General features: G+C 40.2%; 1 protein-coding gene across 3 annotated transcripts in view; it reads right to left on the bottom strand.

Annotated features, from left to right (window-relative positions):
* The window catches only part of OLFM4 (olfactomedin 4), a 47,196-nt gene that overhangs the window by 8,582 nt on the left and 10,911 nt on the right, over window positions 1–27,703 (bottom strand). For 2 of the 3 annotated variants that reach the window (XM_059466121.1, XM_059466120.1), the window contains 4 exons: window positions 12,228–12,305; window positions 8,527–8,679; window positions 2,295–2,507; window positions 1,229–1,382 (listed from right to left, as the gene is read on the bottom strand). In XM_059466121.1, the coding sequence (XP_059322104.1) occupies window positions 1,229–1,382; window positions 2,295–2,507; window positions 8,527–8,679; window positions 12,228–12,287 (580 nt within the window). In that variant the 5' untranslated portion in view covers window positions 12,288–12,305. Of the gene's footprint in view, window positions 1–1,228; window positions 1,383–2,294; window positions 2,508–8,526; window positions 8,680–12,227; window positions 12,306–14,528; window positions 14,619–27,703 lie in introns of all 3 variants that reach the window. The other variant, XM_059466119.1, reaches the window with a different exon arrangement.

Raw genomic sequence — 27,703 nt, 5'->3', positions numbered from 1 at the left:
AAACACAGCAACTGCTTGCATCGCCATGAAGCCCTAAGGAGGGACTGCTCACCCCAAGGGAAGCTTGTCTTTCTTCCTCTCACCTTTCAAATGAGATGTTTGAATTAGCTGACCTCAAGGTGATGAGAGCTAAATGCTGGTAGGGCAAATCTGTGCTCCTTGAAAGCAGGACACAGCTCCTCCTTTGCTATAGGCTCCTCTAGCTGATTGTTAACCAGCTTATGGGGAAAAGCAATAATCTTCCCCTGGGTATTGTACACAACACAGCACTTTTGCTCTTACAGTACTCTGGCTAAAGGATGCCCCTGTGTATAAAACACTCAAGGGACCAACCCGGTTTTACAAATCCTCCTGTCTGTTAGCAATTGGGATTCTTGACCTGGCATATCCAATCTAGTGCTCCCTAAATGTTTTGCTCCAGTGTGTCATATCTGACTCTCAAAATCTCTCAGACTATGGTTCACTCACAATGTGATTTTTCAAACTGAACACAATGCCCAGACAAAAGTTCTTTCAGTTATAAACTAATTACCACACACGCTGTAACTCAACACCATTATATGAACTGCTCTCTGAAAGCCATTGATCCAGGCCCCAGAATAAAACCTTTCCTAGTTAAGAAAACTGTAAATTCTTAGTTCCATTGAACTCAGTAATACAGATCCTCCTTATCTTCCTGAGATCAGAGTTTTCCCCCAGGTCCCTTGACCACCTGTTTTAGAAGGATCTTTTGATTGTCAAGCAAAAGTAATCTCATGCAAAGCTCTCCTCTGGAGCTTACACATCTACAGCTTTAATACATCAACAGTTGCTCATACATTTTCCAAGCAGCATTAGAGCAATATTGCCATGAACACAGGTCACTTTCATAGGAACTACTGAAATCAAAGCTAATTAGTAAAAAGATGACATTCGCCACAGGTAATTGTTCTGAAAATAAAAAAAAAGGCAAGAGGGATAGAATAGAGATTCGCTTTTCAAACTATAGGTAAGAAGACTGAAACTCCTTCTAGCTGGAAACAGCTACTGTGTTTGTAAGAATTTGAGTCCTGCCTTCATTTTCCTTTTGTACCATTCATGAAACATTAGGAGCTGTCAGCTCAATTTTTCAAGAGCTAAGGAGTATCCTTACAATTGTATTTAATATTAACAAAGGGAAGTCTCTGCATTTACAGTTCTAACCATGTATTATATTACCTCTTATGTGTTCCCCAACAGAAATGCTTACCTGGTGGGAAATAAGGAGGTGGTGTAGCTCTGGTTGCGTTCTCTTCACACTCTTTCAACCGATTCTGCAGGGACACAATTTGTCGACGAATTGCAAGGACATTGTTTTTGTCCAGTGACTCTAGTTCATTTACCAGTATAGTCAGATTGGTGATCTAGAGGGGAAAAAAGACAGCAAGTTTAATGCCAGTGTTATTTTACAGATATTTGCAGGCAGCGCTGACCACAGAAGACGCTACAGAAAATGGTTCTAAGAAATAGGCCTCATGCTCGTAGCCTCAGCTTGACATTTCCAGCAGAGCACATAGCCACAAGGATAAGCTTTAAGACTAAGTTGTGTAACAGTGTGCAAAAATAGTGTTATTTTAGTCATAGTGTAAAACTATGCAGTGAGTCTTGGGGCGCATAGCTGTTAAACATAAAAAGTACTTATTCCAGCCTTACAAAGGTATCTGCAAATTTTATTTGCAAGGATAAATAGTTTTCTTAATCACCTGCTTGATGATATAGAGGACATTGGAGCAAATGAGATTTCACTTTCCATCTTAAGTAATCATTCTCTCTAGGTGAGTGATTAACTACAGTTTTGAAAATGTGATTTATAGTCTGCTAGGAAGGTGATAATCTTTCCCACTTCTTGATTTCTTATTGATTGAGCCACTGCCTTAGCAACCAGAAGCTAATTTTTTAATTATCTAAATTAAAGTGCAGAGGGTTTCAAGCATGGGGGTCTGAAAATTAATATTTATTATAATAATTTAATCAGCTTGTGCGTTTAACACTATGCAAAACTTTTAATTTTCAGGCAGATATTTGGCAAAACCAGAATGGACTCCATTTGCTTTGGGATTGCTTTACTTTTCTGTGCTCTATACCAAGGAATAAGATGTTAATATATTTAAGGTCAAGTTTTCTTTTAATTTATGCTGATGAAATGCTAAAATAATTCCACTAGCTGCAGTAGAGACAGACTGCATTTCTGAGTAGAGACTCAACTAAACACTAAAGAGAGAATGGACTATCTGTGTACTTCAACCCTCTGTGGCTAATCAAAACCTTGGCAATACCTCCAAATATATTTGCTCAACGATGGCATTGCTTCCAACAAGGCTGGGCTTCAGCTGAGTGACCAGCCTCTCCAGGTCATTGATTTCCACTTTCAGTAACTGGAAGTCCAGCTCCGTGTAAGATACACTGCCCGTCTCCACTTGCTGCACTCTGATGGTTAAATTGAGGATTTGCTGCTGATACAGTTCAATTCTTTTTGAGTACTCCCTAACCTGAAAGAAAGAAAAAAAAAGAGATACATATTCAGGTTAGCAAACAAGACAAGGCTGGCTGACACCCTTATTGTATTTCTGAGAAATAGATATATAAAATAGATATATTTCTGAGTACCCTATGCATATCTTCCACATACTTGTCATATATATTATTCACATAAACTGCATAAATGTAATTCTCATCACATCCATTAAAAAATATAAAATTTAACCCACATTTATTGTCAGCAGACTCAAAAAATCCCCTCAGAAATGCCTGGGGATAACTGAAGGCAGAATTTTACTCACAGTCTTCCATTTTTTTAATTCATTGCCAATATTGTCTCTGTGAGCTAATTTTATCCTCAGTATGCCAAGAACTTACATTGGTGAAAATTTTATTAGGAAATCCACAGTGTATTATCTCTCAAAAGCAACCAGAGAAGGCTGCAAAATGCAATAAAGCATCCCCAAGTTTTTCAACTTCATTTCCTATTAACTCTGAATCCAAATAGGACTTTACCCTGTGTACATTTGAATTGTGTCAAACATTGGCAGAACTGATTTGATGCTTTTCTTTGGGCAAGGAGGAAACATTTAAACACAGTGTTAAAAATCAAATCTGGTTTAAATGAAAGTGTTAAATTTATGGCAGGCGTTAGCTGGAGTAATTTATATAGCAGCCTTTTCAGTCTTTGAAGCATTAAATAGTTGTCCAGATAAATATATTTTCACACATATATCTGCTGAGATAAAGGTCACAGCACAAGTATTGTGAAGCAGAATGTTAAGAATATTATATGGATTTGGGACTTCCCTTAGAAATGTTAGCTCCTTGAAATTTAATGCTTTGGTAAAGGCACATAATTTCTCTCCCATATGCTTCATATATCATTATATCACAAAGATAAGTAGGAATAAATGTAAATAGCTTGTTGCACTAGTAACTTCATATTTATACCCTCAGATGGTATTTGTGCCTCTATCTACAGCACTGTAATTTCCATTACTATTATTTCTTCAGCTGAAAGACTTACCCTACATCTTTGCATGCATTCTTGCGTTATCTTAACATTAAAATAAAGTCAACACTTCTTTCCCATTGTCTGAAATCCTGCCATGGTGTGAAGACAACAGACTCCCTGTTTTTCTGCTCTGTCAGTAGCCCTTGAGACATGGACCCAGGAAAAAACCCACATTTCTCAAATAATTCCTTTCAATCCTGCTTGAATCCCTTGGGTACCAAAGAGGAGGTATGGGAGCTCATGGCATGGAAATGTATAAGTTATATAGTGATGTGGGTTAAGGAGGAGAAGCATAAGAGTAAATCCTCTGTTCAGAAGTATAATTATCAATAATGGCACAACTACACCATAAATCTTAAGCCACTACAAAAACCCTGCATGGACATACATAGTATACACCAAAACCAGGATGCTCAGTTCCATGTATTTAAATCTGAGTTTGAAACAGACCTTCTGTTCTAAATGCATGCAGCCAGGCTTCAAGCTGCTCAAAACTGTCGAGTTTCCACAAGCTGTAGCAGAAGCACCCTGGCTCACAGCACTGGATGCTCTACATCTCCCAGATCAAGCCAGGATAACTTCAAATCATTGATTTAGGAATCAAAAGTTATATAATTCAAGTTACACAATTAAGAATCAAAAAATAACAGCTTGAAAGAGCTAGACCTAGTTCCTTGTTACTGGCTAGCAACAGTGATAGCTGGGATCCCTTGCCATAGCTGCCACCATCATCTGGTAGGGAATAGCAAGAAGAACCAATCCTTTTGGAAAAGTCAGTAATTCTTGGACCTCACACTTTCAATGATCACAAAAATGAATTTGGTGTTGAAATGATCACAAAAATGAGTTTGGTGTTGAAAGACAACCTGTAAAAAATCATTTGGAAAAATTATTCAAAGGTGAATGTTTAAACTGTGGGTCTAGGGTTTGTTCAACAACAAAAACAACAACAAATGTTAGGATATTATTCCAGCCTGAGAAGTATGAAGCAAGTCCATTTTTGAGCAAAATTGCATTGCTGTGTGAAGCTATGTCTATCACAGAGGTATCTGGAAATCTGTCCAGGTATTAATAACCTTTCTCACAATAATACTGGAAATAATTAATGAACTTTCTCACAGTAATACTGGTAATAATAATGCAATACAGACCAAATCTACAAACCACTGAAACAGGCTGCTGGAATTAATGATGGCTACTCATTAGTGAGCAACCTGTGAATTTGAAATTTTCTCCAGAGTTTTCAGAGCCTGGACAAAATGCTGAGGGCTGGAACAAGGCATACATAGTTATTTCAGCCCTGACTGCAGAATGCAGACCTCAAGTTCTCCTCCCATATTAGAGGATTTTCACTCAGTCAACCATCTAGGTCATTTAAGGACACGTCAACAGCATCCAGCAGAGTATAGCTGAGCCTGAACCGGCACCATCGCTCTGCAGTGCTCTGCACAGCCACACCAGCGTCACAGAGAGCTTAAGCTAATAGCTCCCCTGGCGAATTATAGGACAAATAAAATTTTCTCAGCAGTGCTGCACTAACAGGTCTACACTGCTTTTGCAGATAAATCCAGTACATATGTTAAACACTGCAATGCTCTGTGTGGAGATTCCTGCCTGCTCAGATCTGGTTTAGGAGTTTCTGCGGGTTAGAAATATCAGTTGAAAAAAGAACACAATATTGCTCTGTTGATTGGCAGGCAGATAGATTTAAGCAGCTTGTAATCCCTGCTCTTCTACTGCACCTACCTGCTAGAGACTGCCTGTAGTCTCTTGACAGGCTGGCACAGAATTTCTGTGCATATCCTATTTTTAGGGATACAGATCAATAACTAGTAGTGATTGCTGCTGCATTTGTCATAAAAGCCTCAAGTAGGGTACGATGAGTGCATAGGGCCTGGATTAGCCCCTTATGGGAAGAAAATTGAACCATGTGAGGAACATGTAAGGGGGAAAATCCTCAGTTTCAGTTTTTCCTCATTCCAAGCATTGTCACCTTCGTTTAATGAAAAGGGCAGGAAAAATCTGCAATGCTCATTTAGTGTGTCATTTACCTGCAACTGGTATTTATCAAAACAGGTTTTGCAGCATGCAAGCAGACACTTCCCCAGCACACATTTGGAGAGTACAGAAGGGGGAACAAAGGTGGAAGATGAAGATGTAAAAGAAAAAATGTGAGAGGAATGAGGGGAAATAAGAAAGAAATTACAAACCCAGCAACTTTCTAAAATCATTCAGCCCAGGACACTGGCTTAGAGCAGGTTTGACCTCTACAGATCCATAAGGAGCAAGGCTGGCAGTCTGCCTTCTGAGATGGAGAAGAATTCCATTGCAGGTCCTGTTTTGAAAAGCAGGGGGTTTTGCCCCTGTTTCTGTTAAGTCAGAATGTTGTGGCCATTGTGAGCCATGTTCTGAGGCACATTCTCTCCTTGTGATCGTGTACTGACCCACCCCTGTTACAGAATTGTCCTCTCCCCCTTCCTATTGAGAGGAACAGCCAATTCCCACTTTGCTTTAAAAGGTTAATTTTCTTCTGTAATCATAATTATGCTGGCAAAGGTTGATGTGACAGAGGAAAAATTAGCCTGGTATTTTCAGCCTACAGTTTGTACTCACTTGGCACATGAGAGCATCTCTTTATCTGCAAGCTTCCTTGCCTGCTGATTCTATAAAAGGACCCCCTTGCTTTTTGAATTAGCCAACAATCAGGCAAAAGGTTAATGATTCAATCAGGTTGTTTATCTGGGACTTTTATCACATGGAAAGCATCCTTAAAAGGGTCCAATCCTGCAGCTCCAATCCAGGAAAAGTTCCCATGAGTTTCAGAGGGCGTTTTAGCAGAGCAACAAAAGCATGGATTCTCAGAGCCAAAAAAGGAAGGATTCGGTAGAAAGTCCCACTTCTATGGTGAGCTGGGTTATGTCTGAATGCAATTCCTTAGGAATTTGCTCAGGATCATTTCTAATAATGATCAATATTGAAAGTTTGGGTTTCCTCCATTTCATTATTTCCTGGTCTCTATGAGTATAATCATGACTGAATTAAGATACAGGATTGCATAAGAAGCATTTTTATACCATTTGAAAGGTAAAGAATTTTTGAGCATGGAGATTTATGCATGATGGGATCTCAGAATACTTAAGTTCAGATATCAATAAGGCAATGCTCAAAAACTCTCTTCTTTCTATAAAAGAATAGAACATTATAACTGAGAAATCTTACACACATCAATTTACACCAAAATTCACTTTCTGACCTAAAGTGTCTCTGTGCCCATATTACACCAAAGTATATGTCACACTTCAACTAGATGCATTGTAACACTGCTTGGCTGATTGGTCTCGACAGGATGAAATTCAGTGAAGCCTGAGCTAGGTCAGGAATTTTCACTGTCTGCAGCAAGAATTGCAAGTCAAGGTCAGTGTCTACACTGCAGTACACTGCTGGGCATGGAAGGGTGACAACAGCCACAGCAGCTGACACCAGCTGGCAACCTAGACATTAAAGTCTAGGGTGGGGCTGAGTGCTTGCCCTGAATTTAGAGATGAGTTCCAGGTACAAATCTGGACACCTTATTTTAGGTATCTATAGCAGTAACTTGTGTTTTTATATGAGCAAGATGTCTGAATTCATTGGAGAGCTGAGGTTGTTCACACAGAGAAGTCAAGCAGCACTTGAGGTGCTCTCATATCTGCCTGGCACTAGCCTAAAGGGAACATGCACCATTCTGAGTAAAATACCAGTAAGAGATGGGTTACAACAGCACAAGAGACTGGGAAAGGTGGTACACAACCACCTCAAAGAATCATGCCAATGATTCTTTAGCTAGGAATCATGTCCCTCATCCTATTCCCCAGCACAATTACTTTCAAATGCTTGCACTGACCACAGTGAGAACAGTATGGGAGCCTGAAATCTCAGGGGTTTTCATGGCTCATTAACCCTGAGCTGCACTTCCATGCTTCAAGGGATCAGGTAACTCCTGCGCTTGGAGGCAGCAGGACTTATGTCAGTTTGTCCTTCATATGCCTGCTGGCAGCTGAATGTGTTTCACTGTTAGCTCCAGCTCTTTCAAAACAAGCTATTTGAACTGAAAGATCTTACCACAGAATCCTATGCCTGTTGTTGTGGGTTTTATGCACAACTTCTTATCTGTTCTTGATTATGCCAGAGAAGGGTTATGAATATTTATGATTAGAATTTATAATTTAATGCTTTGCCTTTTCTGCTGATTAATTCAAGGACACTTCGTTTCTTAAGATGCTTGGTTTCCAAAGAAAACACTTTCTGCTGGACACCCAATCTGAATCCTGAATATTCATCTACCATAAAAAGTCAAAAGCAGACTCCTGTCTTCACAGGCAGCTTCACCCAGTGCACTTCAGCATGTGTAGGTTTGCCCGAGTTCCTCAAAAAATGGATCTCAATTCATGCAGCAAGCAACCAAAGCAGTGTTTGTCTTCAACAGAAATGCATAATTCAGCAGCCTCACTGCCACAGCATCAGATGTTGAAAAGAATGATTTTTTAAAATTTTTTTATTTTTCCCTATGAGAGAAGAAGCAGTGAAGGGGCAATTATTCACCTACTTCTTCACTCTGGACTGTGATGACCTTTCTCCTCTTTCCCTTCACTGCCTTCTCACAATCTGGCTGGCTTGATACAAATAATAACACATGAAAGAGCAGGAGGCTTGGCTTCCTATAGCATCGTGTAGCAATCACAAACTAATAGAACTGAGCCAAAAGAGGAAAACATAACCATTCTTCCAAAACATACCATATGCCTCTAGCTGAAAAGGCCTAGAAAAGAGACCTGAGAATATTCAAATGTATGACATGTTACAATGTCAAAGATTAGAGATTTAGTCACCTTTCTCCTTCTTCTTACGGAGCTCTCTTTCCCACTCTTTTAAAGACACACCACAGAAAAATGCTCACTGCTGTATTTTTTGTGTAGGCAGCCATTCTTAAGAAAAGATGCAAATGTTATTTTTAAGACAAAAGAACACCTTACTTTAGAAAGCTCTGCCTCAAACTTCTCTGAGAGCGTTGTGGCTATAATTTCCAGTTGCTCAGCCTTCTGCACTGGAAAGGTGGTATCTGGCAAGTACACAGAGCACTGACAAGTTCCCTCATCATTCACAGAGCCGGACACGTTGGCAAAGAGCTGCAAAAACAAAAACAAATCGGTAAGAAAAAATGTGTTAATATTCTTCTCTAGAATCAGTACATATTAATGTCTAGCAATAATATGAGTTGTGTCAATCATGAGATCAACAATTTCTTTATTAGTCATCTTTCACCTTTTTCTTCCAAGGAACTCAAAATATCCAGCAATTTTTATTACTCATCCTTACAAATCTCTCTAAAAATATTGCTTTAAAGATTTTACCATTGGAAAAATGGAGACACATAATAGTCCTTACTTTCCCAATCTTATGAACAATGTTCCTAAGATAATGAAATAACTTTTCCAGCATATAGAAAAGCAGGCAACAGCAGGAAAATAATAATGTAGTAAGTTAGGTCATACAGCTACTATTCTGTTCATATAAATTGGACAAATCATTTAGTCATTTACATCCATAGAGAAGAAAGCACTGAAATAGAACTAGTAACCGGGAATGTTAAAAAAAAAAATCATTCATTTGAAGATTTGCAGCCAGTCACAGCAAACAGACACATGCATTTAATTATACACCACTGAAAGGTGATGAATTAAATATGCAGGTTTGGCCTAGGGTAGAGATTTTTATTTTTCTACAAAATATTGCTCATAACACCCACACATCACAGCTCGCCCATCCATCCTCGTGGATAGTTGGCAAAGCTCCTGCCCATGAATTGCCTTGTCCCAGTTGTCTGCATGCTCACAGCATCATCACCAAGCAATGTGCATGAGGGACAGAAAGGTCAGGGCTGGCACCTCCTGATCTTGCCATAATTTACAGCCAAGACACACTGTAGTCTATAAACACCAGGCTGAATACTGAGTGTGCTCAGAACAGTTCTTTTTGTTTGTACACAAAATGTTTCCAATTCATAAACCTATCACAAATTTATTAATAAAGATATTTGATGTTACTTTAAAATATTCTGGCACACACTTCAATGCAGCTGCATATTTTAAAGCTACAGACTTGCTCTTTAAAAACACTTCTTTTTATAATCTCTTCTGCCTTGCAGAAATCCCAGCGTTATTCATGTGTTTTCTCTTTTTCTTTCCCTCTTAAAAATAAAAAAGCAAACAACAAAACGATGTCCTGAGAGCTAACATTTCAACACTTCTTCCCTTGCTTTTTCACAGTTGCTTTCAACTAATGCTTTCACTGAAAAACCAGCCCAGAACACACACTGATGACCAGCACCAAAGTTGTCTTGATCTGTGAGCCCAAAAAGAGACGAGCAGCAAGCAGGAATGCTCCCAGTTCACACTTCTGGCAACCTCTTTGCTGCAGCTACACAGCATGCATCTCATTTTGAAAGAAAGCATAGAAAGACATTTTATCTGTGTTATTCAAGCACCATGGGTCTTAAAACTTCACTCAGACTGCTGAAGACATTTAACATGAAAAGAAGCAGAGAAGTATCTCATGGCATTCCAGAATGTCCCAGCACATAACTTGCATTGATTTCTCTGCCGGCAGGTTAACAAAGCACTTCTGAAAATCCCACTGAGAACACATTATGTCTAAGTTTCCACATATTTTTGAAGATATGGCTACCAGTATGTAAATTACTATGAAAAATTAGTTCCTATGTCACTTAGTCCTCAGTGATTCCTCAGTGCCTTGGCATGGTTGGGATGGCAGGCAGGTTGCTCAGCAATAAAAAAGGAACAGATAGGAAAGACCAAAAGAAGAAATAAATGTGCTTAGTGACTATATGGGAGCTTCTTCAAGACTGTTGCATATTAGCATGCTAATTGTTGTGTGGAAGGTATTGTGTAACACAAATATGAGTACATGTCTACAAGAGAGAGTATGCTATACATTATGTAGCAATAGTGTGTGGTGTACCTTTGTATGCATTATACACCCTGCTGTAAACTACAGTCTCAACTGTATTATACCAATCAGTTTTCTAGACTTAGCCTGCCTATTTCATGATCTAAAAAAATCATTCATAAATGTATTCAGATATATCCAAAAAACCCCTTGAACTCGTGCTTTTAACCTCCCTGTGAAAAACAATCATTATATTTTAACATTTGAGTTAGGAGGGAGCTTTGAGTTGAAGGCAGAGCTTCACTGCAGTAAGTGCCACTTATATTGAAGCCAACAGTTTCCCCAAAAAACTGCTTCCCTTCTTCCACTGACATTACAAACATTAGGATCATGATGTTGACATGACCAAGAATCATTGTTTAGTTAAAAGCCCCTTGGGTCAATAAGTGCTTCAATCAAAATATAATACCAGCCAAATGACAAGCATGTAACAAAAATTTCTTTCGTCATCCTGTAGAAAAATACATGAGATAGACTGCTACTTTTGATGGAGTTGTACCGTTTTTAAAGTTTAATAATTTATACAGAACGCTCAAAAGAGAGCAAACTGTCCTAGCCTACAGCAAGGACTTGACAGCAACATTTCACTCTGCAAAATTGTTACATATACGCATTTGAAGCAATGAGAAATGCTCCTTCTCCACATCCCTTCAAATTAAGAAAGGGAGTAGGAGCAAGCAGTTACTCAGTATTCTGAAAATCAGGAAATCTGTAACTGTAGCCTAGTGATATGTGCAGCTCTAAATCAGCTATTTGCTCATCCCAAGACAAAGAACGGGATCCACAGAAAGAACGTAGCAGGGCCACAGCAGGGACAGAAGCCACTTCAGCTGGGCAAGGAAATGGATAAAGTTTGGTTCCTGCTAACCAGACTCGGAAAGAGAGCCCTGACTCCATTTAAAACTTTTTAAGTGCTCTACTGGAGCCAGAGACTCAACTCTGTCTCAAAAGACGTCCCTCCACACACCCCAAATGCCCCACTGGGCTTGCCTGGACATAAAAAGATCTGCTGTGAAGCTGAATGTATGCTTTAGACAAACTCTCCTTTTGACAACAATCTGCAGGACCATAGAGAGCAATTGTGACCCACTGAATCTGCTCCACAGTGAACATGTTAATGAACTGTCACTGACAGAATGAGAGAAAGAAACTGAATTCTGAAATCTGCAGACCATGAACTTAAGCACTGTACCAGAAGGCACAGAAATAAGATTCAGGTCCCTCTATCATCAAATAGCTAATAATATTTTAACTAGGTAAAACAGGGAGAATCAAGATTTTCTCACTCCCAGCAACCACAAGTGGGCACCCCTCAGAAGATACTTTCAAGGTTCTGTTCTGGTTTATGAGAGAAGACTTCCTTGGGGAGACTCTAATCACCAAACTGTTTGCCATATTGGCATTAAATCCCCAGGGCCCCATCTGTTTCAGGTCTGTGGTTCACTTCAGTAGTTACAAGGTTAATGCCAAAGTTTTGGATCTGACTTAAGGCATTGAATGACATGGTAACAGCAGTGATAATTTTGGAGATTCACTACTTCCTTAAGTACTGGATACACAACACAAAAATGCTTCTTCCAGGCAGCACAACTGGTTTGCCTGTATCAGAGTTAAATCACTTAGCAACTGTGTAGCATTAAAAGAAAAGTACATAAGTTCCTAAATTTTGTCTTTTCTGGGCTATATTGAAGAATAGTAATGGTTATACCTTTGGGGAAGGGAGCAATTTGCCGTTCGTATTCCCAGGCTGAGTCAGATATGGAAGCATCGTACTGAGATGACCAGTCTGAAAAGCAAAGGAAAGGTTGTTTTAGTGTGATTTTCTGCATATGGCACCATCGCTTCCCCACCAGATAGCCCCCATCCTGCAGCTCCAAAGCACTTTGGTTTTATTATGGGAGCTATCCTGAGCAGCTGTAACATTTCTGATCTGCTGCTGAGGCGACAGTTTCCCTGGGCACAGTGTTGCTTCACAGACACCTCTTCCTGAGGAAAGGCTCTGTGTGACCAGAGCAAGGCAGGGGACACTCAACCTGTCCAGGAGGTGTGAGCTGAGGATGTGAAGGGCAGCTGTGGCAGATTGCATGGCAGTCTAAAAGGACAGTGCCGTGCCCCTCCGCCCTAAATCCAGAGAATGCTGTCCTCCCAGCAGGAATGTCCCCTCCTCACCACCCAGCTCATGCCCCAGCCTCTAAGCAGAGGACTCACTGCCCCTTTCACACCAAGCTGTCAGGCTGTGAGCTGTGATGGCTGAGAAACATGTTCCACTCTGCTACTAGCACCATGGAGGTGACAGCATCCCACTGTGGAGAGAGAGCACCAGGAGAAGACACCACACTGCCAAGGATACAGCCAGATCCACCCTGGGAGCTTTATAAGCAATAAGAATATACACATTTCCTTTAACTTCCATCTGTGGCTAATGCCTGCCTTCCTGCCACAGCAAGGACAGCAGCTGTCACCCTGGCACCATACTGGGCATTACCACAGCCCCACACAGTGTGAGGAGCACGGTGCATTGCTGTGATGCAGCACACTGTCACCCATAATGGGATCTCACCAAAACCTGGGCCAAACTGGGAACTGGAGCAAGACACCCTCAATGTCAAATGGTGTAACAGAAGGAGCATCAAATGGGCTTCCCCTGCAACAGGACACTCACTGCTGGGTGTTTCTGCACTTCCCAAATCCCAGCTACAACCCTGCTCCTGAGCCAGGGGATGGTGGGATATCCAAATGGCTGGCAAAGGGCAGCTCTATTAAGCAGTGTAAACAAGCTTTGTGGGACAATTTGTCAAATAAACCCTCTTGAACAGGTACTTATGTGCTCATACAATTACACTGAGCATGATGGGCAGCTGGTAGCAATTAACAGTGTTAGGGCAGAGAGCATCCCAAATTGTGCAAATTACACAAACTCAGGACTACCTTAAAGCTAAGCAGACTAAGGAGGACTTTTTCCCTTTCTCTCCTATTAACTTTCTATCTTCAGCTTATCAACATATATTTACACCTCCATCTTGAATTTTGCAGCTTTTCATTCCTTGAGCAGATAAAAGCACCTTCCCAGGAGGTGCTAACTTCACTGCCTGCATCCACAACACTACCAAACTTTAAAAAAAAAAAATGTAACTAGGGGCACACAGGAATTTTCTGGTTGGTGAATAAACCAGATAAATTAGAAAGAATTATCAGGAGCCAAAATGGGTTTTTTTCCAAATTCTAAATAATAAATACCAAAAAGGCAGTCATTTTTGATCAAACAAAACCAAAATGCTTTGCTTCATTTGAAAAATTTCTTAAGATATTCACAAACTCTTTTCTTGAAAAACTGAAGCCCCATTTTGAATTTGAAAAAAAAAAAGGACAGTACAAAATCAAAACTATCTTTCATAAATATAATTTTTTGCTTTTAAAAAACCATTTTTCAAAGTTTTCTCCTTCCCCCCTGAATTTGATGCAACTTTTGGTTGGAGATTATTGTGGGGTTTTTTTCTGATTGATTTGGTCTCCTTTGAATTTCTCTCTTGCCCATCCAGATACAGTTTTTTAGGGAAGAGGGAGAGCATCCAACAATAACCAAATAATATGGCTTTCATGTGCCTGGTCACAGAGTATGACAGCAATCATGCAACTGGGAAAGCTCCCACCTCCCAGTTCCTTCCACATCAAAGATGAAGATCTGTTCCCGCTATAACCCCGTGCTAATTAATTAGAAGCTACACAGAGCATTTAATATCCACTCAGATCCTCACTGGGAGTTGCACTCATCTAACCAAAGGCAGAATTTGACTCTGACTTTAAACCTGTGCCTCACTTTTACATTTATTACCCAGTCCCTATACATTAGCTGGGGGGAGGATAGAGGAATACTTTAAACTTTCTCTATTCAGAGACCTCAACATTTGTAAAATAATTTTCCAGAAACCTTAAAATAATTTTCATCAATCTAAACTAGGTGAGAAGACAAGAAGGCACCATAGTTCAGGTTATGAGACCCCTGTCTTACCACTCCTGTTGCTGCTGTCGTCTCAGCCAGAGCACTCACGCCCTGCATGAGGAAAAGCACAGCCACCAGTGTGTGCTTCATCTTCCCAGCCTGCAGTATGACAGCACAGGGAGAAAGGATGCCTTTTATAGTACAATCTGGGGATTTCCCCAACCAAACCTTAAGGAACTTGTATAATATTTTTACAGGTTTTGGATAAATGATGTCATAAACTCATATAATAACCAAATTACTAACGTACAAAGAACATCAGTTACCATCATAAATTAACTCTATTCAATTTTCTAACAGGAAATCTTTTCCATGGGGTACAGTATCTGATCTTAATCTTGATTCTATAGAACATCAGGTGCTTATTTGCTATGAGAGGTAAACAGACATTCCCCTTACAGTGACTCAGTCATAAAAATCCTTGTAGATTATTTGAAGATTCCTTCAAAGTTGTGCAGACAATACACATCATTGTGGTATTATTTCTTACATGTACAGAAAAGAGCAGGTCAGGCTAGACTGCTCACACACCAGAATCATGTTTCTCTTGCCCCATAGGTCAACAGATCTTTGCCAATAAGTAAAATACACTGAGGTCTCTACAGCTTTTCAGTTCCCTTAACTCTCACATAGCACAGGTGGGACACAGACTACCTCCCATTTCATTCCCAGCAGGTTTGTGAGTCATATATTAACACTATGTGCTCATTAATGCTTACTAGTGCATTAACACTGTGTACCCATCTATGCTTACCCCCCTGCTCTCTTTTCACGGGGCTGCATTCCACCTGACCACAATGATTCACTGTCCTGTCTCCAGAGCACTGATCCAGAGAGATGAAAAAAGGTCACACGCAATTAGCATGGCCCCCACACTCCCCAGCTGTGACACACCACCCTATGAGAGCCAGCAAGCTGCCTGCAGTTCCCACAGCACCCAACCCACTGTGGGAATTCTCCACTTCCAACAAGCTACTGCCTTGATAGAGTCAGCTGCAAACCTCCGGAGCAGAAGAAACTAAAATTTCTCTGCTGGGTTCTTTGGATCACTGGGAAAATGAGTTTGGTGTTTGGAAGAAAGGTTCTAGTTGGGACTAAGGGAATGGCTACATCTATGCACTTATAAAAGTCAAGTCTCTAGACCAAAACATGACCATGACAAAACATCATTTTCCTTTTTCTTCTTCATTCTGTCAGGCTTAGTTGTTCTACTGAGTCAGCAACAAAAGGCTACAGCTGTGCCAAAGTGAAGAAAGGGGTTAGGAGACTCTTACTCCTTTCCAAAGTTGGTGGGCAGAGGTCAGGGCAGGAGCAGCAGTACTTCTGTGCTGCCTCATATGAAACTCACGTCCCTGGTGAGGAGCTCTTAGGGCTTCCTTGAACTACCATAGCATTATCATCTCCAGGTGGCAATGGGAAAGCTGAGGCTTAGGGCAAATCCATACTAGAAAATTCTTGAGAGAAGCCATGTCCATTGGAGTAAGTAACATGCTTTTTAACCACAGCTTTGCATAAGCATAAGCTTCCTGACATATTCACAAGGCTGGCAGCAGCATCTTGCAGGGTAAGGATATAATAACTTCTTGCAAAGACATTTTTTCACAGCAGAAGCTGCATCTCTACTGGTGAATTTCATGGCTAATAATTCAATATAAGATAGACAAGACCTGGAAGGCATGTGATAATGTATAAGCAAAAAGAACCAGAGCCATGCTGGTAGAGCAAGAAAATGAATCCAGGCTTCTTCCTCTCAGGTTACAGCAGTGTGCTTTCCTGTGTAAATCACAGCGCTGTCAAGGGAAGGGAGAGACTGATGCTGTAAGTACAGTCAGGAATAAAGCCCTCAGCTCCAAGAGAAGCAGATTGGCCTGTCAGAGCAGCTGAAGGCTGTGAAATATCCTTTACAATATTAAAAAAACTCTTTGGCCACACCAGAGCAGAGTTCAGGTGCAAACCAGCACATACATGTTGCAGACAACTGGTAAGCCTACGCTGCCCACCGGAGTAGCTCCTCTCCCAGGGTGATAGCCTGATATTGCAGAATTGCCACTTCCTTCCCAGAGTTTGGGGCGCTTTTTTGAGTGAACCAACTGATCTCCATACAAAACCAAAAGAAACTCTGGAAACAGATCACTCCCAAAAGGTGTCATGGATGAGGGTTTGTTGCTTATCAGCCCCCATCAACTCTCCAACTCCTAACATCAGCCCTTCTGTCACATTCACTTGTTATGAAAATGCCACCCTGATAGTTTTCAATCCATCCCTCAGGTTCTTTCTGATGCTCCAAACAAAAAGAAAGACCCACACCAAAAAGACCTACACAAACCCACACAGAAAAGTAGAGATCACATCTTAGGACCAGAGGAGCTCTAAGAGGACAAGTGTTTCACCATGTGGATACAAGGGAAACCACTGGGCTGTTGCAAGGGAGCAAGCTATGAGCAGCATACCAACAGGCCACTTTTCCTGAGGCCCAGGCATTATTCCAAGGGGTGAATGCATTTAGCATGATAGATGAAGCAGCAAGGGAAAGCACAACACAGAGACACAGGTAAATCGAGCTGACAGTGCAGATACATCTGTGTATACAAAGACTCCAGGTTAGTAGCAGGCTCCATGCTCCTTGTCAGCTTGCAAACTGCCTGAAGGCAGCTGCCCATGGCACCTACAACCCCACTGGCCTTGCTGAGGCACCACAAGTCCCGCTGGCTACAGAGAGGGCAACTTCGCAGCACACACGGCCACACTCACAGGCTCCACTGCGTAGCAAGCAAGTGGAATTTTCTAGGCAGCTTTGTGCTGTCAGCATAGACAGAGCATAGAGTTCAGAGCCTGATATCTAATCAGGATAAAAACCTGTTTTCTGAGCAGAACAGTGAGTCTCTGTTCTTTCCAGAGGCTGGGACTGCAAATCACCCACAAAACATGAAAGTTTCTCAATAGCTTTATGTTTAAAAGGCAATTCCAAGACAGGAAGCAAATATTGGCTAAGTAATGACAGTTAATCTGTTGCTTTGGCATTTTCCGCAATATTTGTGTTTGCACATGACCTTGCAGAGACAATGGGGACCTACATTTTTATTCCTAATTGAAGAGTAATTAATACTAAATAAAAGTACTTTCTCTGGATCTGTGTAGAACTCCTAATCTGAAAAAATAACTTAGATTTATTTTCTACATTTTAGAGGAGAGAAACTTTATTTATATGTCATATAGGAAAGTTGCACTTAGGAATTTCCACTTGGGAAAACAGGGAAATAAAAGGAGTTTCTCTTGGTAGAGCTGCACCCTCACCAGTACTTCCTTGTTCGCACCTGTCCTAGTGGGCAATTCAGGACAAAGTCCCTTCTTTTAGAACAGACCTTGTCTTTGATTTCCGTGGGAGGTATACAAAAAATGCCTTCTCAAAAAGCACACGTATGCCTCCCAGACACCTGTTCAGCAGAGCCCTTCACAGGGCTAACTTATCACTAAACCAGCCTAACTTATCACTACTTTTATTACAGCATAGATTATCATTATTATTATTTAACAGAGAGATAGGTGATTTATATCATTTGCTCTCTAAAGCTCAACCCAAAGTCAGGGAGTCAAGTATTACTTGATCATGCTTGGTGGTATGAACACGACCTTTTACATCTCAGTTTCCCATCAACATTTGGAAAAGATAGTATTTCCCTGCCTTAGAGCCATGTTTTGCAATCATACACATTAATAAGACTGAAAGGCATTCAACTATTAGAGAACAGGGACCACATTAAACATGCAAAAATGCCGGCCAAAAAAAACACTTGTCCCAGTTTATTAGGCCAAAAGCAGGATGAATTGAATGTAGGTTATGTATCTTGGTGGTTCTATCAATCAAGTCAGCGTCCACATATATGTTTATCCTAGCTGATGTCAAAATGTCAGATTCTTTCTGAATTGTTTACTACATCCCCAGGACGGGTGTATGGCCTGCACTTTCTTAAAACAAGAAAATAAAAACCAGTGACTCCGAAGTGGAATATAACACCTCACTGTGCTGACTTGCCAGAATGGTTCAGACAGCAAGTACTGCACTGCACATTACATTTTGCAAGTCTAATGTAAAAGAATTTCTCCTGTTTGCCTGCAGACGCGATAAGACTCCGAGCCTCGTGGAATCAGCATTTCAGTGCATGTCGTCCAGTACCCTCTATACTGTGGATTTAGCAAAGCTTGCCTAAAGCTTGTTAAATCCCTCCTCCCACCAAACCACGTATTCCTGAAGTAAAGCCAAAAATATGGAGAAAATGTTAATTCAAATTCATCCTATGATACAAGAACATAGCAGCTAATATTATTTTTATTTTCTGAAGGTGTTTCTTTCTGGAAATAATGAGTCTGGCCTTCTTTGACTGTAGGATCGTCCTGTAGTGAAATAAGGAGGTATGGGGGGTCAGCTTTCTTCACTAAGGTGTTGAGGAAAAATTGTCATCATGAAATCCATTTATTTCATGATACCAATGTTCAACATAGACCTGTTTTACTCTGCTAATCCCTTTGCAAATTGCTTGCACTTTTTCCCTCTCCAAGTGATTCACATTTTTATGCAATATATTTTGGTGTCACCTATCATAAAGCTCATCTATTTGGAAGACATTATGCAAATACTTTCATTTAATCCCTTTATCAGTAGAATGTCAGGTTAGTGTTTTAAAAAACATCCCTCTGGGCCATGTTCAAAATAAGAAAGTGTATGGGAAAATATTAACACCTAATTTAAAAAATATGTTGGTAAGGGTGAACCTCCATTTTCTGACACTGTAGGAAAGGGGCATCTTCCTGAAGCAGAATGAGAAACAGAATAGAATTTGCAGAAAGGGTGAAATTTGATTTGTGTCAAATCAATCTTAAAAAGGCCACAGACACCAACTGGGCTGATTCATCCACCAAAAAAGAAAGAAAAAATTAACCAAAACATCAAAAAAGAAAGACCATCACTAAGAAAGATATAAGACCACGACAACAGCAGCTGAGATGCCACCAGCCAGAACAACAACAGATTATTAACCACAGTTTCTGCGGCTTGGCAAAAGAGCTTTTGTCTCTGAAACAAAGCAATCCAGAGAATCTGGATAATCTGAGTTCAAAGCCAAAATGCACCAAGAAAGTATAGTCCTGGTCTGGAAGAACAGGAAGACAACAGGCAGAATGGAGAGTGGATGCAAAATGGTAAGAGCGTACGTGAAAACTGGCATATTTTGTTAGAGAACATCAAAATGCATGAAAAGCAAAATCTAGAAGAGTAGTATAAGGGTGTATATATGAAACACTGACAGCAGTATCAAAATATGCTGGGGTGGTAAGTGAGAATCAATTCCCATTCAAGAATGCTTAAGAAGAAATAATTAATTCCTCAAAAGAAATGAGAGCAAACCCAGAGAATAGTGTATATTCATACAGGATGGCAAAGGAAGGCAGAAGAAAACATCCAGGAGAAGGAGTGTTAGAGGACATTTGCGTTACAAAAGAAGTATACGGCTGCCTGGGGATTATGATAGATTTTCATGGACAGCTAGCCACATGTATAAAGGCAGGAGAAACCTGCATGCAAATTTTTTTAAAGAAGAAGGAATAATTGTTTAACAACAACCTGGGGCAATGACAAGGCAGGGGACATGTTACTGCTGACAACAGAAAACTGCTCCTTCAAAAGGCATCTTAGAAACAGACCTAGCATGACATTGAAAGAAATTATTTACTTTGCTATTACGCTGGGGATAAATAATTTTCAAAAATAATAGTTGACATACAATTAGAAAAGACCCCAAACTAATAATGGTTTTCTTCTCATCTGAGCAGCTATTTGTTCAACACTTCAGTACACTGCAGTTCAAACTCCCAGAGTCTTACACTCATTTCGGTCCCTTCCCCCTGAAAATGTATCCAGTGAAGAGAATTCTTACTCTCTCAAGAAAAATTTGTCCTTCATACATATGTCCCTGTCCCGAGGAACACAGGAACATGTCCTGGATGTAATCTGAGTCACTAATATGAACCCAAACACTTACTAGCATCTATGTAATAAAGACTTAATACAGAAAGCTCCTTGAAACATCTGTTCCACACACCATCATATCACAAGTCCCAACAAAAATAAGATCTTTATTCAAAAAAGAAAAAGCCATTCCTCTAATGCCTGCACATGCCTGTGGCTGGTGAATATAAATGCAGCCACTTGGCCAGAGAGAAAAGGTTCCCAGATGCTTTTCACAGCTTTGCACATGGCAGGCAAACTACTGCCTCTGTCAAGTTGCAGAGCAGCACCAGCAGCCCTGGCTGTTTTGTGACCAAGGAATGCAGCTCCAGCCCAGCCTGGAGGTAGCAAGTGTTAGCAACCCCTCTGCACCTCGATATGCAGAGCTAAGGGACAAGAAATAAAGAGAATCTTCTCCCCCACAACAACCCCATGTCTGAAAGCTGTGGCACTCTCCTTTTTACTCCTCCTACTCATCTGGAATCTCAGATCAGGGTTGTCTTGACCAGCCTAAGGAGGTAATGAGAGAAATGTGTTTTCACGATAGTTCTAGGAATAGTTGCCTTCCAACAGATACAAAGAGACTCTCTTCCCTCTCTATAGGCCAAACAATGTAAAGTATTCAGTCACACAAAAACATTAACGAACACTTTCTCTTCAATTGACAAAACCTTCTGGGCTTAGCATGGTTGCAAAAATAGTCCTCCTTCAGGTTTTCATCTTCAGCCAGATATCACAACGAGGACAACATGGAAAATATCTGAGATGAAATAAGAGATGAGGAAACCTATAGACCATCAGCTGGATACAGCTGCAGCTTTGTTTAGCCTTTAGCATAGTGAATATTTTCACATTAATATTAGATATCCCTAAAGAGGCCTGTAGCATGCATTTCAAAGGCCTCTGATCCCAGGCAAGGAGAATATTCTCATCTCTTTCCTGTGGCATGCACACAAAAGTTAAACCAATCCAACACCTACTCACTCACCCTCCTTGGAGCACTGCATCATCATGGCATTATTACAACCAGGATCAAGGTGTGACCATTTTATCTTCAAACTGCCCAACACTGTGGTACAGACCTGATCTATTCATGTCAGATGGGCTTGGTTATACAATAGACCAGACCAGCAGCTATTCTCTTGACTAGTCCCTTCATTTCAGCCACATTCATCATTCAGGGAAAAGAAAGCTAACACCCTAATAACACTTGACGCTGGAAAAGCAAGTTATCATTTGGTTTTATAAGCTATTCAAATGTTCTGTTTTGCAGTACCTGTAGACATGGACATGTGTGCTCTGGGCTTTGCAATGGACACAATGATACATTCTGACTAGATACATAATTTACATGCTAACTGTAAGCAATGCCAAAACAGTCTTGGTTTCCCAGAAATAAATAGATGGACCACACAAGAATGTGCTTCTTGGGCAGCACAAAGGGGAGTCATGCTCAGAGATATTCTCTGCAGCTGATTGACCGAACTGTAAATATAGTGGCATGCTAGATTTCTGCAAACCTCAGGATGGCATAGGCACTGTGTCACCTGCAGCTGCTCTTATGCAACTCAGACTACTTCTCAGAACAAATTAACATACCAGCTCAACTTTTCAGACAACTGAAGGAAATAGAGTTGCCCAAACAGCCCTGGGGACCCTGGAGCAAGGCAAGCTTTCCTCCAATAACGCTCACACTATAACACACACCCTGATTGCTTTCTCCACTGTTGACTACTGCAGACTTTCTGTGGGCTCCAGAGTTTATTAGTCCAATCCATCCTCAGCTGCAGTGGGTTTAATCCAGTCACAGAGAGAGCACAGGTAATGACCCCTCTATTAAGACATTTACTAGGGCAAATGTCTCATTTTCAGTCCTTTGTAATAAGGCCAAATTTCAAGTGTCTGAGCTCAGTGTCTGCCTTAATGATTTTTTAAGACCCCAGGGGACCAGAACAATTTTTTGTTGCTGTTGCTTTGAGAACAAGGTTAAAGGAGAACAGGCAGTTCTTCTGAATGCTATTTTTTAGCAGAATTCTGAACAGCCTTGCTGGCATCCAGAGGAATCTGATATTCAAATGAACCTAGAGCAGGGGCTGAAAAACCCTGCTTGTTGACCCCAAGAAAAACCTGATTCCTCTATAGAAAAATATCAAAGACACCATGAAAGATCACCTCTACAAGGAAGAAGAAAGAATATGAGTATAGTGCTCAGATCCCAGGTGAGGCACTGAGCCACACCACCTCTCAGGCACCTTGACAAAGTGCTGCACCTTGTTAATGTCACTCCAGCAGTGCCTATGTTGCATCCATCTTCTGCCCTGCAACAGCTTAGCAACCCCAAAACGAGAGTCAAAAACCCAGAACTGCATCCCCAATCACATTTCACTTCATAGTCCAGTGTAACTCATTAGTGAATCCAGGTTTGTGCTGAGAGACTACACTTCTCACTGGAACTTGAATGAGCTGGTGCTAGATATCTGCCACCCTGGCAGGAACTTCTGATGGACCAACTGTGATAAACAGCAGAGAAGTTGGGAAGTGATAACATCTTGAATTGCTATAGGTTGAATTGCACGTGAATGTGAGTTGGAGTGCTCACAAGAGCTTGCAAATGTAATTCAAAACATATGGTACGCTCTCCTGGGCTTGTTTACACCACAAAGTGTGTTTAAACTGAGATAGTGTCAGCTTTGAAGAAAACTAAGTTTTGCCTCCAAATTTGAATAGGCTCTCTTATTTCAAAATGGGTTTAGTCTGAAATAGTTTAAATCCATAGCTACTGGAGTTAAGCTAACTTAAAAACAAGACAATCAGTGGAAGTAGTGCATCTGCCAAGAGAATGCATTGCTGTTAACAGATATAGACAAGCCTAAAGAAATTTCTAAAAACACATATCAAAAACAGGTAAGACTAGAGCATCAGATGAAATTATGGCCAAAGAAGTAGGGAAAAATCAAAGTTGATTTTAAAAAAAGGAATTATAATGATGTTCAGTTATTTAAGCATTAATTTCTAGAACCACACTTCATGTACCATTCTGAATATTCAAAACAAATCTGAAAAAAAAATATTTTTTTTTCCCCACAGATCCAACCTCTGGAATCTATTTTTTCTTTACAGTCTGGATTTCAGCTTCTCCCTGAAGGTAAATGAGTGTCACACCATAAACTTGACAAGGACCCATCTGCATGTCTATGTATTAAAAACTCAGTCCTCTTCCCATTAGACTCACAACGGCTGTTTTAGCAGTACAGCAGCTAATTTCCCATAGCCTGTGGAAGTTTGCCATTGGGTTTGAAATTTCCTGCCAGTTTGTGGCAGTATTTATGCAGCTCTATCATTATGATATCACCAGGAGTCTGAAACAATAGGAAAATGTATTTACACAGAAACACACTTTACCTTGTTTCCTCAAAAATACACATTATATCAAAATAGTTCAATTAGTCCACAAGAAAATTATTTTATCTTCCATCATGAATGATTCTGTGCATTCCTTTATAATAATCATAAATTAATCCTCTATATTTTTCATCAGCAGTTTTTAAAGAACAGCATTAGCATCCTAGTCAACTAGGATCTCAGTTCTGATCTCTTCAGTTGTTTAATTAAAAAGTAGATCTTCACCCTTCTTATATATTAAGTTATAGACTCAAAATGAAAGTAGAAAGTCTGCCCCTCCTTTAAAATGCAATTAAAGTTTCTCAACTCATTAGTTTTCATTTTAATTGAAGTAACATTGCTCCCTGGGTTGTTTAAAAACAGGAATGAAACATCCATCCGTCTTCTTACACCACTTGTTCAGTTTCTGCCCATCTGGACTCTGTTCTCATTATCAGAGGCATGTCAACAGAGCTTGCTCAGTGCAAGTCTGGGGAGAAAGGAGAAAAACTCTACCATTTTTATACACCAAGACAAGCTGAAATCTGAGAGGCAAGTCGTGGCCATTCTTGGCATGACATTTACACAGGTTCTGCCTCCAACTGTCCCCTGCACCACTCTGCTGGCAGTACCAACATGGCAACACAGCAGAAAATGTGACCCTCTCCAAGTCTTCTGTGCTCATATCTCAGCTTAAATGGCTGGAGGAGGCAGAGTCTGCATGCAGGATGGGTTACCCTTTTCTTGCTGCCTCTTTGGTTTGGAGGGGGGAAGGAGAGCCTCAGGCAGGGTCAGGAGTGAAGAACTGACAAGGACTGCAACGCCTCCCACATGGCTGAAAGCAGCGGCTCCAAGCTCCTAAGAAACAGGGTGTGCAAGGTGGAATGGGAGAACCTGAGGCAACACAGCTCTGAGGAACAAAGCATAGTGTGAAATGAGTCTCAGAAGGGGACTCGCTTCCCCAGTTGGTTCAGCCACCCAGCCTGAGGGTGAGGTCATCTCTGCAAGCCCAGTAATGGGGCTGTCTGATGGCAGAGTGTGTGACAGGTCTCAGACCGTACCATGGGAATACCATGGCTGAGAGATGTTTCCTGTTTCCCTGCTACTCTCACTCCAAATGTGCTATAGATATTATACAAGCAGCTCCCTTCCGTTGGATTTGCTTGCACCTGTTATAATCTAATTAGGAGGAAATTGGACTTCCTTTGCTAGCATCATAAAAAGAGGCAACATAAACATATAAATCTTTCTCTCAAATTCCTTTTTCTTCTTTTTGAAATGCCAGAAAACTGCCCTGTGAACCCAATGTGCAATTTTATTTTGCATAACACGTTGAATAATAGATCAAGTTTATGTCTACCACAGATGAAAATCATGCTTTTTCTGAAGTCCATTCACTGCTTCATGAGCCCCAAATCCTCTAGGTGCTATACATTTCAACTGTCATAAATCCATGCAACGCTCCTGTGCATGACACTATTCATTTAGACCACCAATTTAGTTAAATTGAGAGATGTGAAAAAAACACATGTAACCAAACAGCTCCCCAGTGATCATACAGCTGCTGATACTGAAGGGACTGCATGCTTAATTCAGTGACAGTCAGGCACTTCCACCCACATTTGCCACCTGCTGTAAATACAGTGTCAGGCGGAGCTGTGCCACTCTCACTAAGCTTACTTCTATTCAACATTCCCAAAAGCTTTCACAAGCAAATTAAGTGCAGTAGTTGGGATCCTGCACCCAGTTTCCCTGTGGCTCATAAGAATCTCCCCACTGGTTTGATCACGGCCCAAAGACCAGCTCTTAAAGACGAGGAAAACGAGCATTTGGTCCACTTTCACTTTCTTTGCAAAACACTCTTGTGTGCATCAAAAATAACTCAATGAGAAAACAGAAAACACGCTGAGCAAAGGGAATTTATTGCCCTTATCTTTGAAATCTAGATCCTGCCACTCACACTACACTTCAACAGTGCAGTAGACTCTGCTTGGAGCTCTGGGCACTCTTAAAGTAGTTTAGGGACCTTCTCAAACTAAGCCAGACAAGGTATATCAAAGCAGATTATGAGGCCCCAATTCAGCAATGTCTTTAAGCAAATTCTTATGGCCCCTTAATGTAAGTAGCCAAGAGCTTTGACAGCTCAGGTCTTCAAACAGCAAGGAAGCCACATTTTAAAGCAGCACCACATATCTCTAAAATGACCATATGGCTCTTAATGTTTTCTGAAAGGCTTTTGTTTCACAATATGCATCAATTTATTGTGCAGCATCCAGTTTTCCACAATTTTTAGCACAATGAAAGTCATCAGGAAAAACTAAGTTTGCTTTTCAATAGAATGAACGAAATGTGTTCAGATTAGATTTCATTTTGGCATACAACAAAGAACAAATGGAGGACGCGCTTTCTTCACACAGAATTCACCATTGTCTCTCTCCAAGTGGTAGAAATGCTTGCTTTTATGTTCAAATCACTATAAATCAGCTTTCATCATGAACTTTCTGCATAATGTTAGCCTGCCCAACCACGTAAATAAATAAATGAATCAATGTAACATTGTTTTTATATGGCATATTGTCATCGTTCATTAGTAATTTAATTCTGCATGTGTTCTGCAGTTTGATAGACAAGTTGTGCATGGGAAAAAAACCAACATTCTTAAGACTTTGGCACCTACAGCAAAGCTATTAAATGCATATTAATGCATCAAAATAAGTAATCAGCAACTCTGAAATCAGGTCATTCATTTTTGTGCCTAAATTTAGATCTAGATGATTAACTTTAGGCATTCACAGTTGAAAAATGTTCATCCAAATGTGTCATCAGGGAGGGTTGAATAGATTTCTAGAAGAAACACTTGAGAGAAAAATTCTAAACGATAACAATTTAGATGATAAACAGTATTATAATTTATTATTCATATAGTTCTATTGGTGTGCCTGGCATTCTAAAGGCAAGAGAAGAAATACAGCTAAATATGTTATTCTAAATATACTTTAAAGGCTAGAACTAAGGCTATAAAGATTTAGAACACAATTACTGGTGTTTAGCTGATTGTAGTATTTTTCAAAGGAAAGGATTTAAATAAGAGATTTGTCTCCTCTACCCTTTGAAAACATAAAATAATACTTGTGAACCTAAACATCATAAAACAAAGTTTTTCAGCTTTGACCTATATCCATAAAGATATTTAGATGCTCAATTTCTATGTCAACATCCAGCTTCACCTTGGTATCAAGGGATAAACAACCGGAAACAGGGATGGGATTCATCTCTAAAATAAGTAAATAGCAAAGTAATTCCAAGGAATTACATACATTAGTGTTTTAAGGCAAGGGCCTTGGAAAGATTTATGATATGACTCTTTCTGTTAATCAGAGAGGAAGACAGATAGCTAGTTTCAACTGGACTTCTGACTTTCAGAGGTGAAATAAATCCTTTTATTGGTGCCTACACCAAAGCTGATATTCTTTCACAAAGATTTATTGATTTTGGATTGAAGCACACAAAAACTCCAGCATTTCTAGATGCTGAAATTTAGGAATATTCAGTATCCAAAATACCATGGTTTTGCATAAAAATTCATGATGTCTCAAGGCCAAGAATAAAGTATTTTAGTAGAGACTTTATAAGTGTCAACAAACTTTTTCAATGGGAGCAGTCACACTCTTGACAAAGCAAAAAGCAAGTGTTCACTTGAACAGAAGGGAGAAGACATGAGCACCAAGAAAAGATGTGCTTCTTTTTAAAGATGTGTTAAACAACTCACATTCCTGGTGAATCCCACTCCCAGCAGGCAGGC

This window comes from Ammospiza nelsoni, chromosome 2 (assembly GCF_027579445.1).
Source record: "Ammospiza nelsoni isolate bAmmNel1 chromosome 2, bAmmNel1.pri, whole genome shotgun sequence".
NCBI lineage: Eukaryota > Metazoa > Chordata > Aves > Passeriformes > Passerellidae > Ammospiza > Ammospiza nelsoni.
This window is presented reverse-complemented; position numbering and strand designations above follow the sequence as displayed.